The 15,302-nt window shown below is 43.6% G+C and overlaps 3 protein-coding genes across 4 annotated transcripts; all 3 read right to left on the reverse strand.

The window, feature by feature from the left end:
- Positions 1 to 12: 12 nt before the first annotated feature.
- On the reverse strand, positions 13 to 4,330 carry mgat1a (alpha-1,3-mannosyl-glycoprotein 2-beta-N-acetylglucosaminyltransferase a). Its single transcript, XM_084944416.1, has 3 exons — positions 3,891 to 4,330; positions 1,508 to 2,388; positions 13 to 1,348 (listed from the first exon to the last, which is right to left on the reverse strand). The coding sequence occupies exons 2-3, from the start codon at positions 2,117 to 2,119 to the stop codon at positions 659 to 661; spliced, it is 1,302 nt and encodes a 433-aa protein (XP_084800542.1). The 5' UTR covers positions 2,120 to 2,388; positions 3,891 to 4,330; the 3' UTR covers positions 13 to 658.
- A 3,395-nt stretch (positions 4,331 to 7,725) lies between these two features.
- LOC146378375 (uncharacterized) lies at positions 7,726 to 11,969 on the reverse strand. Its single transcript, XM_084944421.1, has 2 exons — positions 8,827 to 11,969; positions 7,726 to 8,747 (listed from the first exon to the last, which is right to left on the reverse strand). Exons 1-2 carry the CDS (start codon positions 9,538 to 9,540, stop codon positions 8,676 to 8,678), a joined length of 786 nt encoding a protein of 261 aa, XP_084800547.1. The 5' UTR covers positions 9,541 to 11,969; the 3' UTR covers positions 7,726 to 8,675.
- Positions 11,970 to 12,087: 118 nt separating this feature from the next.
- rnf183 (ring finger protein 183) lies at positions 12,088 to 14,356 on the reverse strand. 2 transcript variants are annotated; one of them, XM_084944418.1, is made up of 2 exons: positions 14,240 to 14,356; positions 12,088 to 13,693 (listed from the first exon to the last, which is right to left on the reverse strand). In XM_084944418.1, exon 2 carries the CDS (start codon positions 13,626 to 13,628, stop codon positions 12,660 to 12,662), a length of 969 nt encoding a protein of 322 aa, XP_084800544.1. In that variant the 5' UTR covers positions 13,629 to 13,693; positions 14,240 to 14,356; the 3' UTR covers positions 12,088 to 12,659. The 2 variants fall into 2 exon arrangements, with proteins under 2 accessions (XP_084800544.1, XP_084800545.1); XM_084944419.1 differs by having other exon boundaries at positions 12,088 to 13,690; positions 14,240 to 14,351.
- Between the last annotated feature and the right edge of the window lie 946 nt (positions 14,357 to 15,302).

Consider the following 15,302-nt stretch of genomic DNA (forward strand, 5'->3'; position numbering starts at 1 on the left):
AAATCAACATAATTAAAAAGCAAAGTTGTGTATTTTTTTTAATCCAGAAATGATCAGACAAACAAGTGTAGTAGTTTGCAGGGTAACGAGCCTGCAAATAGAATCACATTAGAGTATCAAACAGGATCATGTGACAAAAAGTAAGCACAAAGAATAATTTCCATAGAAGGCATTAATGATCGGAATCAAACGACAGATTATGCTGCAGTTATTACCTGGCACCAACACTATAAGCAACCACACCACAGATTACATTTCCCTCTTCACAGCAGACAGAAACAGGTCACACAGATTACCCGAGACTGCAAATAATTTAAACAAAAGTGGCAAAGTAGTAATTGCATTGAATGCATTAATGAATGTCATGTGCACACTTAGCATCGTATAAAAATAGATCTCTGGCGAATTACAGCAGATTTGTCTAACACGTAGTTGTGGTGGATCCTACACCGTGTGTATAAATGTTTTGGAAGAATGAAAAAGACCTGAGTAGTATTGGCAAACCCCCACACCAGAAAGGGACATCCATTCTGTATCAGTAAGGACAAACAGCGTCAGCAAAGATCATTTTCTTCTTTGGTCTGGAATGCTTTCCCCCATCACATTGAAGAGATAAAAAAAGGCTACTGCTCATGGACGTTCTTCATCATCAGCTTCACTAAAGGTCATACTGGGTCCATCCTGGAGGGGGTGCTAAGTAGATCCTCCGTCCTCTGGACATGAAACTGACCACCCCTCTGTACCCTGACCGTGGCACTCCAGACTTAAAGTCATCCATTATTCCCAGATTTTTGGCCATCAATTTGAAACTGTCCTTACTCGAGTACTGAAGGCGGAAGGGCCCGGGTCCTTGTAGCTGGCCCTGCTTCACATCTTCATATTTAACCACAGGAGCACTGTAAACTTCCTTCTCAAAGTTTTCCTTGTATGTCTCCTCCTTCAAGTAACTCAGGTCCAACTTGGTGAAAGGCACAAACTCGGTATTCAGTTTAATGTAACGCAGGTATTTGTCAAAAAACTGACCCAGACTCACACCCTGGCGACCAAAAGTTAAAGTCCGTGAGATCTCTGGGCGTATACAGGCACGGTTGCGGCGCTGCTCTGGCTGGCGCATCCAGTCGTCCCAGAAAGCCTCAGGCCACTTTGGCTCCAGCTCCTCCCACACCTCCCTGAGGAGCATCCACCCCAGGCCGGGAAAGAAGTCTGTCCGATAGAGCAGGTCGGCCTTGCCGGGGTCCACATAGCCTTCCCTCCCATTGTCATTCCAGGCAGACACACACCACAGGCTGGGGTCAGATTTCAGGAAAGGCAGCAAGGCTCGGAAATACTCAAAGAAGTCTGGTGCCACCTAGAGCAAGAGATGAATAATTCAGTTCAACTTTTACATAACCATCGCAACAAGTGAAATAACGAGTTTTGAAAGAAGAAGATTAATTTAAGTTGTAAATAAAGAATGAAAATGAAGGAGAGATCACAAATCATTGGTGTTTAACGTGAAAATAATCACCTCCAGGTCGTCCTCCACGATCACCACAGATGAATGACCGAGCGTCTTGAACACTTGGTTGAGCGCCCAGTGGTAATGCCTGGAGATTTTATAGTAACCCTTAAACTTCTTGTGCTCAGGCCTCACTTGGATGTCAGACAAATCCGGCTGCTTCAGATGAGTTACGTTGTTTCCATAAGACCGAATCACCTCAGCAGTCTCGGCATGTCCGCAGTCCTGACTCACTATGATTGGGTGGAGCTCTGCTGAGGGCCGGTGCTGCAGGAGTTTGTCCAAGCAGCGCTTCACGGTGACTCTGTTGCAGGCGATGACAAGGATAGGGATGACAGGCTGAGGGGCAGCGGTCACCTTTGGCTTGTTGTCTGATGGCTCCCAGAGCAACTGATGATTCTGGATTTGCAATAGGATTTTTTTCTGCATCTCAAGTTCACTTTCGAACGCATTTGCAAATCGAAGCACATCTTCCATCACATTGCTGGGGGGCCCTTTGGGACCTTCTTTCTGATCTTGGCCCTGTGGGGGTCTCCCCCACAGCAGGAGTACCAGTATGGCATTCCATGTGATAAACAGGAACGCGCCACAAAAAATAAGACAGCTTCTCTTGCGGATCATGGCCCAGAAACTGAGAGAGAGGGAGGGTGGGAAATTTCAGGAAGACAGGGTCTGAACAGAGAGACGTTTAGAGACAACAGGAATGGGATATGGGAGGGGCAGCCTATGCTTTGTGTCATCACGGGCTCGCTCTGCAGATAGTGAAGTTATAAAGACACAATACAGCATTGGTGAAAGCGAAAGTCGTTAAAATCCGATGAAGAGCAAGATTCATCTTGGAGAAAAGTTGTAAAACTGGCAAATCCTCAACATTTAATGTCCTCTTTTATCTGAAATAAGAAAAAAAGGGAAAATATCAAATAAAATCAAGTCAATACCAAGGTTTCCAACTCTCACAAAACTTTCCCTCTCACATCCTGCCCAAACAAATCTCCCATCAAAGGTTTAAAGCCAATGTTTTAAGATAAAAAAAATTGACAGCCCTTTTTAGGTTTAACAGGAGTTTTTGACCATTTTTCAGCAAAAACACTGAACTACACATATCAGAGAATGCAAAACACTTTATGTGCTTTATTGTCAGAACAGGAGCTGAAGACTTTATTAATCATTGAATGAACTAATCCCAACACTGAGAGGACACAGAGGAGCTAAGGTGTCTCACACAGTTAGTTTGGCCATTAAATCACTTGCTACAGAGGATCGAGCGTCCTGCACTCATGCAGCTGCAGTAGTGGTTTGTTGTATTAGTACTGTGTGCGTGGATGTTTATCTTAGTTATCATGACCTCTCAGTATTCAAATTCAGTGGCCTGGAATTTTAATACAGCTAAACAGAAACTGGGGCTTTTCACTATGCAGGTTGCAGACACAGGCTGTATTTGGATGGACTCGGCTTCCCGGACTGAAAAGGGCCTTAAACCTAGATTTCTAATGGCCAGCAGGAGGTGACTACTCTGACTGAGTAAAGACTTAAAGTTATAAAGAAATCAATGGGACAACGACCCTCAGCTCTCTTACTCAGGAAAGAGCTTGCAGATCACTTTGTGGTCTCAAGTCTTACTGAATAAAACGTGAATTTAAAAGGTATAAAGTCTGGTCGTTACTACGGTTTGAAAGCAGGGCTGCCCAGCTTTCGCTCACTGGCACAAGATCGGTCATTCACAAACTGCCTTTAGTTTGTCAGACAGTTTCATTCGTTCACATCTGGTTTCAATACCAAGGCAATGATGCGAAAATGGGAGTCTTCATTACCAGCGTTTGGTGACGTCACAATGGCTACATCCATCTTTTATGTACAGTCATTCACATGCCATTAAGTACCGCCTGCAATTACACGCAGCATTTGGAGCTTATCGTTTTAAAATAAGCTGCTGACGTTTGATTAGGAATTTTCCGTTTTTAAACACATTGTTATTAAGTCAATAGTTTACCTGATAATTACTAACGAATTATTAATGATCCCGCCCCTTAATGCAAAACGGCAGTTTTAGACTATTCAATAGGGCCAGGTCAACCCCGAACGCCCTGCCCCCACACCGCTCCAACTTACATCTGAAAGTTCTGTTTCTGCTTTAAATAACCAATAAAGTGAAGGCAGGAAATCAGACAGGAAGTTGACAGTGATGATTCACCAAAATGCCTCTGATCGATTTTCTCTTATCACCTGTGGCTGACTCGACACAGCAGACAAACTGCGGTTTATTAAAACACAAAAACAGCTGGTATCACCGACTTCACCCTCTCAGTCCCTCCCTCACGCTGCTCGTCAGGCGCCTTGTGCTCGTCACAGTAAACACAGTAGTCTGAGGAGGAGAGTTCGAAGCTGCCCTCACCTCACAATGTGCCCGCTCCTTCCTGCTGTGGCCATTTCTTCGGGAAAAGTTCCGCAGAAATGAGGCCAGGCTCCTGCTTCTTCCCCGGCGGCTGGAGCAACTTCACGCCGCCGACTTTCTCCCGTTTCTCGCTGGCTTCAAGAAAAAGAGGAGGAGAAAAGAAGTAACACGACAACTTCCTGGTTTTAGGGCAGACACGGAAGTCCCGCCCCCAGCCGTCACCTTGAGAAATTACGCAACAGTTTGACGCGAGAGCCGCTCTCAGCGGAGCTAATTAGAAACAGCGGCAGCCTTTGAAGTCTTTGTGCACACACACTGTCTGCTTCCCCTCACCGAGGCTTCCACACGGACAGCGAACAGCCAGGGAGGTCCGGAAAACTGCTTTTTCATTTAATTTAGCTAATTTATCTTTTTCTGCTTGAGCTGCACAGGAGCGCGCGTAATTTGCATGAGCCACACCGGAAGAGGGGAACGGAGAGAAGAAGAAAACCTTTCCTTCTATTTGCTGTACTTGTAGACAAGCATATAACAAAAGCACACAGGGTACGGCCTATTTACTGCTTTACTGCAGCTTATATTGTTGCATCCAAATTGCACAAAGCTTGCCCACTTACAAAAACAGGGTAGCTCCAAATGAATAAAGAATTAATCTCTTAAAGAGATTGTGAAATTTGCACTACCATCCTAAAATTATGACACATACTCTCAGTGTTGAATATAACACTGAAGAAATCGGATCTATAAAACCTAGAGAAAGCTTATTTCATCTAAAATTCGGTGTCCAAGCCCTGAAAATTTACTGTTATACCCATAACTGTTGATTATACTCATTATAGATTAATTAATAACCCGAATAGTTTTTCTGCTGAATCTAAGTCTATAAAGGTGACATAGAGCCTTTTGCCTTTAAACATCTTATTTTGACTCTAAATCAGCCTAAAAACGAAATATTTTCAATTTATCCTCACAAGCAAAGATTTATCAGGATGGAGAAGATAAAATGTCACATTAATGCTGACTAGTCAATAATTACATGAGGACATAGTGGACAATACAAAAACAGTGTATTGCCACAATATTATTCAAAATTTTTATTAATGTTTTGTTTTGGAGGTTTATGTTGGCAGACTTAATGTTGGAGAAATACAGAAAGTACACCTTGTTTCAGTTTTTTAGGTTTTAAATATCATCGAGTAATAAAATCATAGAACCTCAGATGAGCAATAAGCTATGACATATTACTCAGGGCCATTATTTATATAAGCCAAAATGCAGATGCAGCATGTGAAAAATGTGCTACACCCTTAATGTATCCATAGTTATTATTGTGAATGCCTCTACACCAGTGGTTCTTAACCTGGGTTCGATCGAACCCTAGGGGTTCGGTGAGTCGGTCTCAGGGGTTCGGCAGAGCCTCCACCGTGACATGCACGGCTCATTTTGTGCACCAATAAAAAACATATCTATGTCTTGAATTTGAAAAAAATCACATTTTATTTTTCACTAAAGAGGGGTTCAGTGAATGCGCATATGAAACTGGTGGGGTTCGGTACCTCCAACAAGGTTAAGAACCACTGCTCTACACAAACACAAGTTTTGGAGGTCTGTTAACACAATGGCAAAGGCATCCCAGCAAATTCAGCCCAGTGTCAGAGTAATGCTCAGAGAAACTCTAAAAAACCCAAGAGCTCCATCTCAGTTAGCATGTTAAATTTCATGACAATAGAATTAGAAAACAATTGAAAAATAATGACTTGATGGATTTTTAGAGAAAGCTTCTTCTCCATAAAGAACACATCAGTACAGCTAAGGTTTAGAAACTTTAGTCTGATCAAATCAAAAGACTTCTGGATCAGTGTCCTTTTGAACAGATGAGATGGGTACTCTGGCTTCCTCCCACCGTCCAAAGACATGCAGTTTGTAGGGATAGGTTAACTGATTAATCCAAAATGCCCATAGGTGTGAATGTGAGCGTGAAGGGTTGTCTGCCTCTGTGTGTTGGCCCTGCGACAGACTGGTGACCTGTCCAGGGTGTGCCCCGCCTCTGGCCCTATGACAGCTGGGATAGGCTCCACCCAGGAGAATCCATAAAAGATCCATAAAATCAAAAATTCAACTGAAGACTGTACTTAACTTTTCCTCTCTTTGCTTTTCTCTCTGTGAAATCCTGAACTCAAAGGAATATCCTGCTGATGTCATGAAGAACTGCAACTCTATCTCTATCAGCAGACTAAAAGATTTGCTAAGAGACTCACAGGCTTATAAATACTGACGTCTTTTCGTGTTTGGTGCTCATCGGTGCGTGGAAGTGTTGTGGGGAGTGGAGAGGCAAATTAGCTTTAAGGTAACTCGGGTACAACGTATCAAATGACAATATTTATGTTAATATTGCGCAGGGTCTCTTTTCAAAAAACGTCAATAAAAAAATAAAAATGTATGGATCAGCAAAGTCCCTTCTGAAGCAAGTGACCTTTGACAGAGTCTCTGGTCAGTTACTTTGAAGCAGTATCAAAATGTGCATGTCTAACATGTGGCTACTAAATGGTGCACAGTAGCCTGGTAGAGGTTTAAAAAAGTCAAACATATACACTACCAGTAAGAAGTTTGGACACACCCTCTCATTTAATGGTTTTCTTTCTTTTTCTTACTTTCTATATTGTAGATACTGAAAACATCAAATACATGGAATTATGTAGCAAAAAAAATAAATAAAAATTGATAAATAATTCTAAATATGTTTTATATGTTAGATTCCTGAAAGTAGCCGCCCTTTCCTTTGTTGACAGCGCTGCAAACTCTTGGACTTTTCTCAGTGAGCTTCATGATGTAGTCACCTTAAATGGTTTTCACTCACAGGTGTACGTTTGCCAGAGTTCAAACGTTACGTTGAAACTGGTTCACATGAGCACCGCCGCAAGACCAAGAGTCACCTCTGCCGCTGAGGATAAATTCATCTGAGTTACCTCAGAAATCACAAGTTAACAGCACCTCAGATTAGAGCCCAGATAAATGCCACACAGAGTTCCAGGAGTAGACACATCTCTACATCAACTGTTAAGAGGAGACTGTGTGAATCAGGCCTTTATGGTCAAATAGCTGCTAAGAAACTACTACTAAGGAAAAACAACAAGTAGAAGAGATTTGTTTGGGCCAAGAAACACAAGGAATGGGCATTAGACCAGTGGAAACATGTGCCTTGGTCTGTTGACTCTAAATGTAAGATCTTTGGTTTCACCGCCGTGTCTTTGTGTGACGCAGAAAAAGTGAATGGTCTCTACATGCATGGTTCCCACCGAGAAGCATGGAGGAGGAGGTGTGATGGTGTGGGGGTGCTTTGCTGGTGACACTGTTGGAGATTTATTCAAACACCTCCAGGCTGTGTAAGGGCTGTTTGACGAAGAAGGAGAGTGATGGAGTGCTGCACCAGATGGTCTGGCCTCCACAATCACCTGACCTGAACCCAGTGGAGATGGTTTGGAATGAGACTGACTGCAGAGTGAATGCAAAAGAACCAACAAGTGCTCCGCATCTCTGGGAACTCCTTCAGGACTGTTGGAGAACCATTTCAGGTGAAATGGCATTCAGCTCAACAAGAAAATTACAAGATTGTGCAAAGCAGTAATGTGCTTTCATAGTTTTGATGCCTACAATTTAAATACTCATGAAAATAAAGAAAAAAACATTAAATGAGAAGGTGTTTTCAAATTTTAGACTGGTAGGGTATGTTGGTATATGTTCCGCTGGCACAGAATATTTATGTTTTGTGCAGTGTATAAAAACAGTGGACGTCTTTTAATTATTTCCACACATTTATATCGTTTTTACTCAGTGTGCATTGTTGTGTTTCTTGAGGCTTTATTTTCACTCCAATTTAAAGAGGAAGTTTGTGTCACGGTCTCTGTAAAATGAGCTTTTGTGCAAATTATGCAGGGTGAGAGTTTTAATGCAGACAGTTGATTCTGCTCATCTGAGCGCAGCATTTTCAGTTGGCTGGAGAAACCTGCAGACGGCCGACTTCTTCTGTCTGCGGGGACTGAAGAGGTCACCTGGACGAGCGAGAACACGTTTCTCCCACTGGAAACACTGAGCCCTGACAAACAGAGTATCTGCAGCACGCAAGGTGAGCATATCCATTCAGAAGACTTGCAATACATGCTTGTTTCTTGTTGCTCATACAGACAAGTGGCAAATTAAAGGAAAAAAAACAGAACCACTGAACCCTACAGAGAGGGAACTCGCTGTAGGCCCCTGCAGTGGTGATCCACTTCAAATCAATACAAAGTTATGCAGAAACATCAGCTTAATGATTAAATATTTTTGTCCTGATGGGAGTAGCTCTTCCATGATGACATATCCCCAACCACTGAAAGAGGAAGAAAGAGGGTGAAAATGATGCAAATCACACGCTGTAGCCTTTGCCACAGTATGCGACTCAATCTGATCTCAATCTAATTGATCACTAATCCATGTGGGACTTTGCCCTCGACCACTATCATCAAAAAAACAGATAAGGGAAAAAATTTTTTTACAGTAAATATGGTCTTGCCCAAATCAGAGATTTAGAGAGTCGCTGCCAAACAGCACTAATGGTGTTTGTGGAGGCCCAACGCTTCATTTCAAACACTTCATTCTGGTTCTTCCATTCATTTGTCACTAGTTAGTGTGCCATGAAAAACAGCTGGTTGGTTTCTATCAGCAGGTTGAAGTCCAGATGTGGTGTGTGTCCTGAAAAGTTAATAAATGATGTTGATCGCAATGCTTCTTTCTGGCGCTGAGGCCTTGGACTCAGTCAGGTCCTTCCTGTGTGATCTTTTGTGCTGAGCTGGAGTTGTTCTTGTAAGAGGTCTGTTTGTTTGCCTAAAAGACAAAGCGTGATGTATTTCCATACAGTAACATTTACATGAATTATCTATTCTCGGTTCAACAGGACTCTCACCTGGAGGCTCCGGCTGCTGGAGTTGTTCTCATCCCGCTGGCACAGCAGATGTCGTGGTGCTTCATCGGGGCTGCTGCCTGCGCTACGCACATCTCCCAAATTCAAAAACAGAATTTTGGACACCAGACAAGTCACAGACAAGCACGTGCTCCTCAGTACAGACCAGCCGTTTAACATGAAGGACGGGATTTGTCCCACTAAACACGGAGGGGACGTCACGGACAGCTTCAGGACGCTCGCAGAGATTTCACTCGTGTCTTTAACCAAAGCGCTTTTGCGGGTGTGTGCAGGATATTTTTCGGATTTAATCTGAATTATTTTAGAGTATTTATTATTTCCAGACAGTCTGCTCGCTAGTACGCGCACCAGCGCAGGCGCAGCTGAGTGCGCGTGCCCTGGAGATTGCGAAAGTTTTGGGTAACGTAATCCACTCACTTCCCTGGAAACTTTACCGCCCACTCTGTCCGACCCGTACGAAACAATCAGCCTTCTTCCCACCAGGAACACCACACACTCTCCGTGTGGAGAAGCCTCCGCCGCTGACGTCTGGTGTGAGCCGCTGCGCTCGCCCGGAGAGTCACGCAGCGCCCCGCCGGCCAGTCCGAGGCCGTACGCCGAGCTGGCAGGCCGCTTGGCCGGCGGATTCCTCGTCCAGATATTCCCCCGGCACCGGAGAACAGCGGACAGGGCAGAGGCCGAGGGGGTGGAAGCCATGGTGATCGGTAGCGTCCACGTCTCTCCTCCTTAACGCCAGCCTCCGTCTAAACACTCACATAACCTTCAGAGGTTTATTTGCGTAAGGAGCGGGTCAGAGGAGGGTGGGGGGTTTCTTCTAGTCTGGTCCACGCGACTATATTTGCCTCGACTGTGGCAGTGGGGGGTTCGTGTGGGTGTGTCTTTAGGCCAGAGCAGAACAAGCAGCTACTTTACACCCCGGAGTGGAAACACTGGATGAAAATGAGACAGATTTAGCAGGTACTCGGATGCAGAGGGACTGGGAGACAAATGCAGTTTAGGTTTTTGAAGTAAATCAAAATGGGCACAGTTGCCCCGAGTGATTGATTTATACGATCTGTTTCTTCTCCTAAAAATAAAAAAGTAGTAGTGTAACACTTGAAGATCTGAGAACCGGTCACAGGGGGGCATCGCGGGTCACAAAATTCTATATGAATAAAAACTTCTGTTAATAAATAAAAAGTGACTCTGAAGAAACGCACAAAACAGCAATAAACAAGTTTCACCTACTGAATATTCTTTTTTCTCTTTTCGTTTATCATTTCCATTTAATTTGGAAATAGTATAGTTTGCACTTCAATTTCATTTCAGTTAGTTTCTTTTATTTAACATGTTTAAATACTATTTTTTTTAAACTAATGTAAAGATTTTCCAGACTAACCTTTGGTCGTTACGTTCGTTATAGTGACCTTGGTCAGGACAATTACATAATAGTTGGAGCTGGACAATGAATACAAACATAAACGCAAACATTTATTGAGAGCACGTCCTGAAGGGGGCGCTACAGGTTAAGCTAGAATGCCCTCAAAAAAGATTTTACAAAGATTTCTGTACTGTGTAAACTTTATTGTCCTACTTTTTTAAAAAGCAATTCATACAGTTTCTGTAGTACTGTTGTATAATGTTACAAAGTTTTCAGTAAGCTGAGCCCACACAGTCCTTGCTGTAAGCTTTTCAGGATTTAGGCTGGAGTGACATTTCTATTAGACTCAGCATATGTTGTTGTGTTTTTCCCTTTGTTTGTCAGATTTAATACAGTTTATTTCTGATGAAGTGATGATTTTAAATATTTGTTAAATCCAGACAGTTTAAAGTGGTCTTTGCCATTGGAAATAGCTGGATACTGTTAAGACATGGTTTCCAGGCAAGACAGGGTACAGGTTTTTAAGTGTTTCTCTTTTTCATGTGTCAGATGTTATGACCCAGAATGGACACTATTACTATTTTAACTACACCCCTCTGGGACATTGCCCAGTGTCCCCCAGGAGGAGCTCTGGGTGAGTGGACGCTCAGTGGGTTAAAGGTCAACACTGATCCTCCGGGTCAGTTATGAGTCTCCCCTTGAAACCCCTGACTAAGACGATAGCTTACAGCTTATCGCTGGGGTGGTACCCTCTAAAGTGTGACTGTTTCTGGTTTGTACTTTACAGAAAGAAGTTTTGAACTTTTACTTTTAAAATCATTCGTTGCAAATATACATAAGAGTCACAGAATGAAACCTGTCACACTGCACTGAATGCTTTCCCATCCAATGATCTGTTTTCTTAACCAGCTTAACTTAAATATACTAAAACGTATTTCTGTTTTAAATGCTGAGGAGCAGAAACACGCAGGTAACTGAAAGTAGAAATGTAGGACACCGAGGTGAGGCCTTTGTTTTTAAATGATCCGTAGCGATAAGACGTTTTTTATTTGTAATGTCTTATCAGGTAGACGTGACCATCTCATCCCTTTACAGGTCAGACCACTCAAGGTGAAGGTTTCATGTATTTTGCCCCAACAGTTGTTTTGTTTTATTTGTCCTTACCATACAGGAGAACCTGAACATTAACCCCAACGTGGATGCTAAGAAGTTAAACTGAGGTCTTCTGTTGCTGTGCATCAGCCCATAGATGTGCTCCAATCTTTACAAAGCTTGACTTGGTTTTTTACATTAAAAAAAGAAAAAGAAAAAAAGATTTAGTCCTGTGATAGAATTGCAACCTGGCCCAGGGCGTGCAGCGGGGATAGCTCCAGCTCTCTTGTGACCCTGAACTGAACCAATTTGACTCAAGAGAAATGTCTGTGGTTTTGTACAAAAGACTCACCTGCAATTCTTAACACTGGAATTTTTAATTCCCTGCTGCCCTGTACAAACATTTCCCATCTGACATCACTCACTTCTTTACTTCTTACTGCTGAATTTGAAAAGCCTGATCCTGAAACAGGCCATCAAAATAAAGTTTTCCATGTGCTGATTTTAAATTTTTTTCACTCACTGCATACATTCCTGATCCACCCTACATCAAAGTGATGGATGACATGCTGCAACTGATCCTCCCCAATCAGCCAGAAAAATGCCACAAAGGGCGTGACGCCCGTGTTTGTCAAACAAGCTTGTCATCCTAAAAATCCCGATATGCACAGCTGAGAGGAAGTTGCTCAATCCACCCTGTTAGTAGGTGTGTTTACACGGTTAAAGGGGATCAGGTGTCTAAATGAAGCATGAGGGCTTCTGAAAAGAAATAAGCAGCAGGTGTGTATCAGTAGAGGACAATCTCAAATATGCCTTTATTTGATGGATGTTGAGAAATACTTGCAAATATATAAATCATCTGTGGCATCTGTATGTACAATGGGTTTGGACTATAAACAAAATTAGTTAAGAACTATAAACTCTGGTTTGCGAGATCAGCGTTCAATCCAGAGATCTTCCCAACCTTTCATCACAGAGTGTAGTGCATTTCAACATTTACAGCTTACTTGATCTGTGCACAAGGTTCCTTTATTGTGTTCAGCTGCTCTCACGGTGAACACAAACACCTTCAGAAAAGAATAAAAACAGGAAACACATCAGTCCCTTTTCCTTCATGTGCACCTGCCAGTTCTTTTGTTTTAAAAAAAATGTTGCTCTCCTGGTTTTCCTTCATTTCTCCACGTGACCCAAGCTTGAAGGAGCTCAGTTTGTACTTCACCATTATAAACACAAGGTGTGCAAAGTGGAACAAGGGTCACTGGAAGTTTTGTGTGATTCTCTCTCCTTGTCCACTTCATCTCCCCAACCATCACCCCACCCACACCCTTCACAGTCCTGTCCTTGACATGGACGTATCTCTAGTTCATGGATTTTGTTGTGAAGTGTTGTTTGATGGAGGTGGACGTGAGGGGCGAACGTTGTTGCTCAAGGACACAGTGGGTATGATCACAAAAGCCAGAATTCCCACCAGCATGAGCGTCACAGTGATGGTGATGATGGTCGCAACCACTGCGTAGTAGCACTGATCTGAACGGAACATCCTGCGCAGGCGACCTCTCATCCTGTTCGGAGGTCTGCCTACATCCACCACAGTGGTCGGGGTGATCCCCTGCTCCATTGCACTTAGCTGGAGGTTCCTGCTTGATGCCGCCTGAGTGTCTTGACTCTTGGTAGGCAGACTGACGACATTAGGCCTGCTCGGGCTGTTGGGAGGAGGGTTCTTCAGCATCAGCTTACCCTGGCTGCGCTTAAAGCGGATGGACAGCGCCCGCTGCATATCTGAAGGGAGTTTGCTGATGATGTCCCGATTGTTTCCCAGACGGGGCAGGTCCCGGCCGCGAGGGAGCTCAGTCACCTCTCGGCACACGGGGCAGGACAGGGTCTTGAGCTCAGGTGAGGTGACGTTGATGCGAGCCAGGCACTCCAGACAGAAGGTGTGCCCGCATGCCAGCAGCTTTGGGGTCTTGAAGACATTATCGTAAGTGCAGAAGCACACAGCGCACTCTGTGTCCTCCTCGTCATTTTCAGGGGGTTTCATCCTTCTCCGATCGCTCTCTCCGTCTCTCCGGCACCGCCCGCGGCCCTCCTCGCTCCTTCCACGATGCCTCCTTTCTCCATGGTTCCTGTCTGACTCTCTTCTCCTCCCTCTTTCCGTCCTCTCAGAGTCAGAACTCCTCGATCTCCTCACTCTTGATGGTTTCTCTTTTTTCCGGTGCTCCTCCTTGCTGTTCCTGTCATTCTGTCCGAGTTTGGGTTTGACGTTAGGGGCCTGGGGCTGCCTGGCTCCATGGCTCTCTTCGGCCCTGCTGTTTCCCTCCCCACCATCACTCATACTGGAGTGATGTCAGAGGTAAAGTGCCGTCTGGAATTCGACTCCTACCAGTTTCCCAACAGCTGCTGTGGAAAATTAAACCTCAGATGAGTTTATTGGCTCCCAAAAACAAGCAGAGCAGGAAGTAAGCCACAGGAATTTACCTGCAGTCACCACTGCTGCTTCACGGTGATGAAGCAAGAACGCCTAATCGCTGGCTGACATCTCGATTGTATTGAAATGCTGTTGTTATTCAACATGTATGTGCTGCTTTAGTCTTGACAATTGATAAGTTGCTATATTTGTTTAGTAGGTTTTCCTGCACAGAAATTGTGAGGAAACATGAGCCGGGAGTGCGTCAAGTGGAGGCTGGAATTCTGAGAAGCAAAACTGGGATTTCTTTGTAACGCTGTAGCAAATTTTCCATTGTACTGAGTGAATTTACTTTTTTTTTTTTTAAGTTTTAACACCAACAAGAGGCTCAGAATTCACATTGTTCACATTTGTTAAAAAAAAAAAAAGCAGCGCAGACACGTTGGCAAAGTTGCTTTTTTTTCAGACTTTTTATGATTTCATGACTTTTAAATGGAAGCTGGTAAGTAAAAAAGAAAAAAGAATTTGTGCACACTGACCTGTGAGGTAGATGACTGCCGGATCAGTTCGTCAGAGTTGATCTGACATGTAATCCAGTCGTGTCAGTGCAGTCAACACTGCTCAAGACTAAACGTCATAACTAAAAACAGTGACTGTTTTGATCTTCCTGCTTCCCTCTTCTGTTCTTATCTTTGCCCTTATATCTACTTTTCTAATTGAGGACTCAGCATTGTCTCCTCCTCCTCTGAACCCTCCCCCTTTGCCACACTTCCTCCCGCCCTCCTTTTTCTCGTCAGACCAGTTCAACCAGCTGCAGAGACCCAGTGCTGCTGCTATTGTTTTCATTAGTTTCTCTCTCTGTGGACTTTATAGATACTTTAGTTATTTACATAAATAACCCCCATGTGGCCACTCACACTGAAAGAAGATGCATGAAAATGACATTGCACCCCAGAGAATCAAACTAATGTCTCCCTCGTGTGCAGACTAACCCAGTGTCACATATCAGATCAGGTACCTGTAGCATCACATGATAGAAGCACGTCTTGTCTCGCTGTTTCTGATTCTTAGTGTGATACAAGTCATGAAAGACAACAGTCACCGTCAGGAAAATTCCACTCTGGCTCCATAAAGAGGATGACAATGCATCTTTGTGAACATACAGCATATCAGCATGTCATATTTGTCATTCCTCTGCCACAGTCTTGTCACTTCATGGTTTTACAACTCAAACAAGATCAGCTACATAGCTTTTCCTCACTCTGTGCCTGAGAGCCACACAGCTCGAGACAATAACTACACCAGATTCAAGTCTTTGACATTAAATGCTCAGGATTTTCTATGAGTCTGTTGTGGCCAGTGCAATCCTCTACGCCAGCGGTCTCCAACCCCCGGGCCTCGGACCGGTACCGGGCCGCGAGAGTTGAGGCTCAGGTGTGAAATGTATGGTTTTCAGGGTTTTTATCAGTTTTCAGCGTTATTTTGTTATCGTTTTTATCGTTTACTCGGTTTTCCTGGGTCTTTTCACGTGTGTTATGAATAAATCTTCTTTTTTTCGGTACCGGTACTAGTTTTATTTTGTTGTATTTATCCGCAACACCT

This window comes from Perissodus microlepis, chromosome 11, assembly GCF_051167445.1.
Source record: "Perissodus microlepis isolate ML-2025 ecotype Zambia chromosome 11, ASM5116744v1, whole genome shotgun sequence".
NCBI classification, from domain to species: Eukaryota; Metazoa; Chordata; class Actinopteri; order Cichliformes; family Cichlidae; genus Perissodus; species Perissodus microlepis.

Excerpts from the sequence above, each read along its gene's own strand:
- mgat1a (XM_084944416.1), bottom strand. The coding sequence starts at position 2,119 with ATGATCCGCAAGAGAAGCTGTCTTATTTTTTGTGGCGCGTTCCTGTTT. Across the intron at positions 1,349-1,507 it reads TCGTGGAGGACGACCTGGAG|GTGGCACCAGACTTCTTTGA; the intron begins GTGATTATTTTC and ends CTCTTGCTCTAG.
- rnf183 (XM_084944418.1), bottom strand. The coding sequence starts at position 13,628 with ATGAGTGATGGTGGGGAGGGAAACAGCAGGGCCGAAGAGAGCCATGGA.
- LOC146378375 (XM_084944421.1), bottom strand. The coding sequence starts at position 9,540 with ATGGCTTCCACCCCCTCGGCCTCTGCCCTGTCCGCTGTTCTCCGGTGC. Across the intron at positions 8,748-8,826 it reads CCAGCAGCCGGAGCCTCCAG|GCAAACAAACAGACCTCTTA; the intron begins GTGAGAGTCCTG and ends TTTGTCTTTTAG.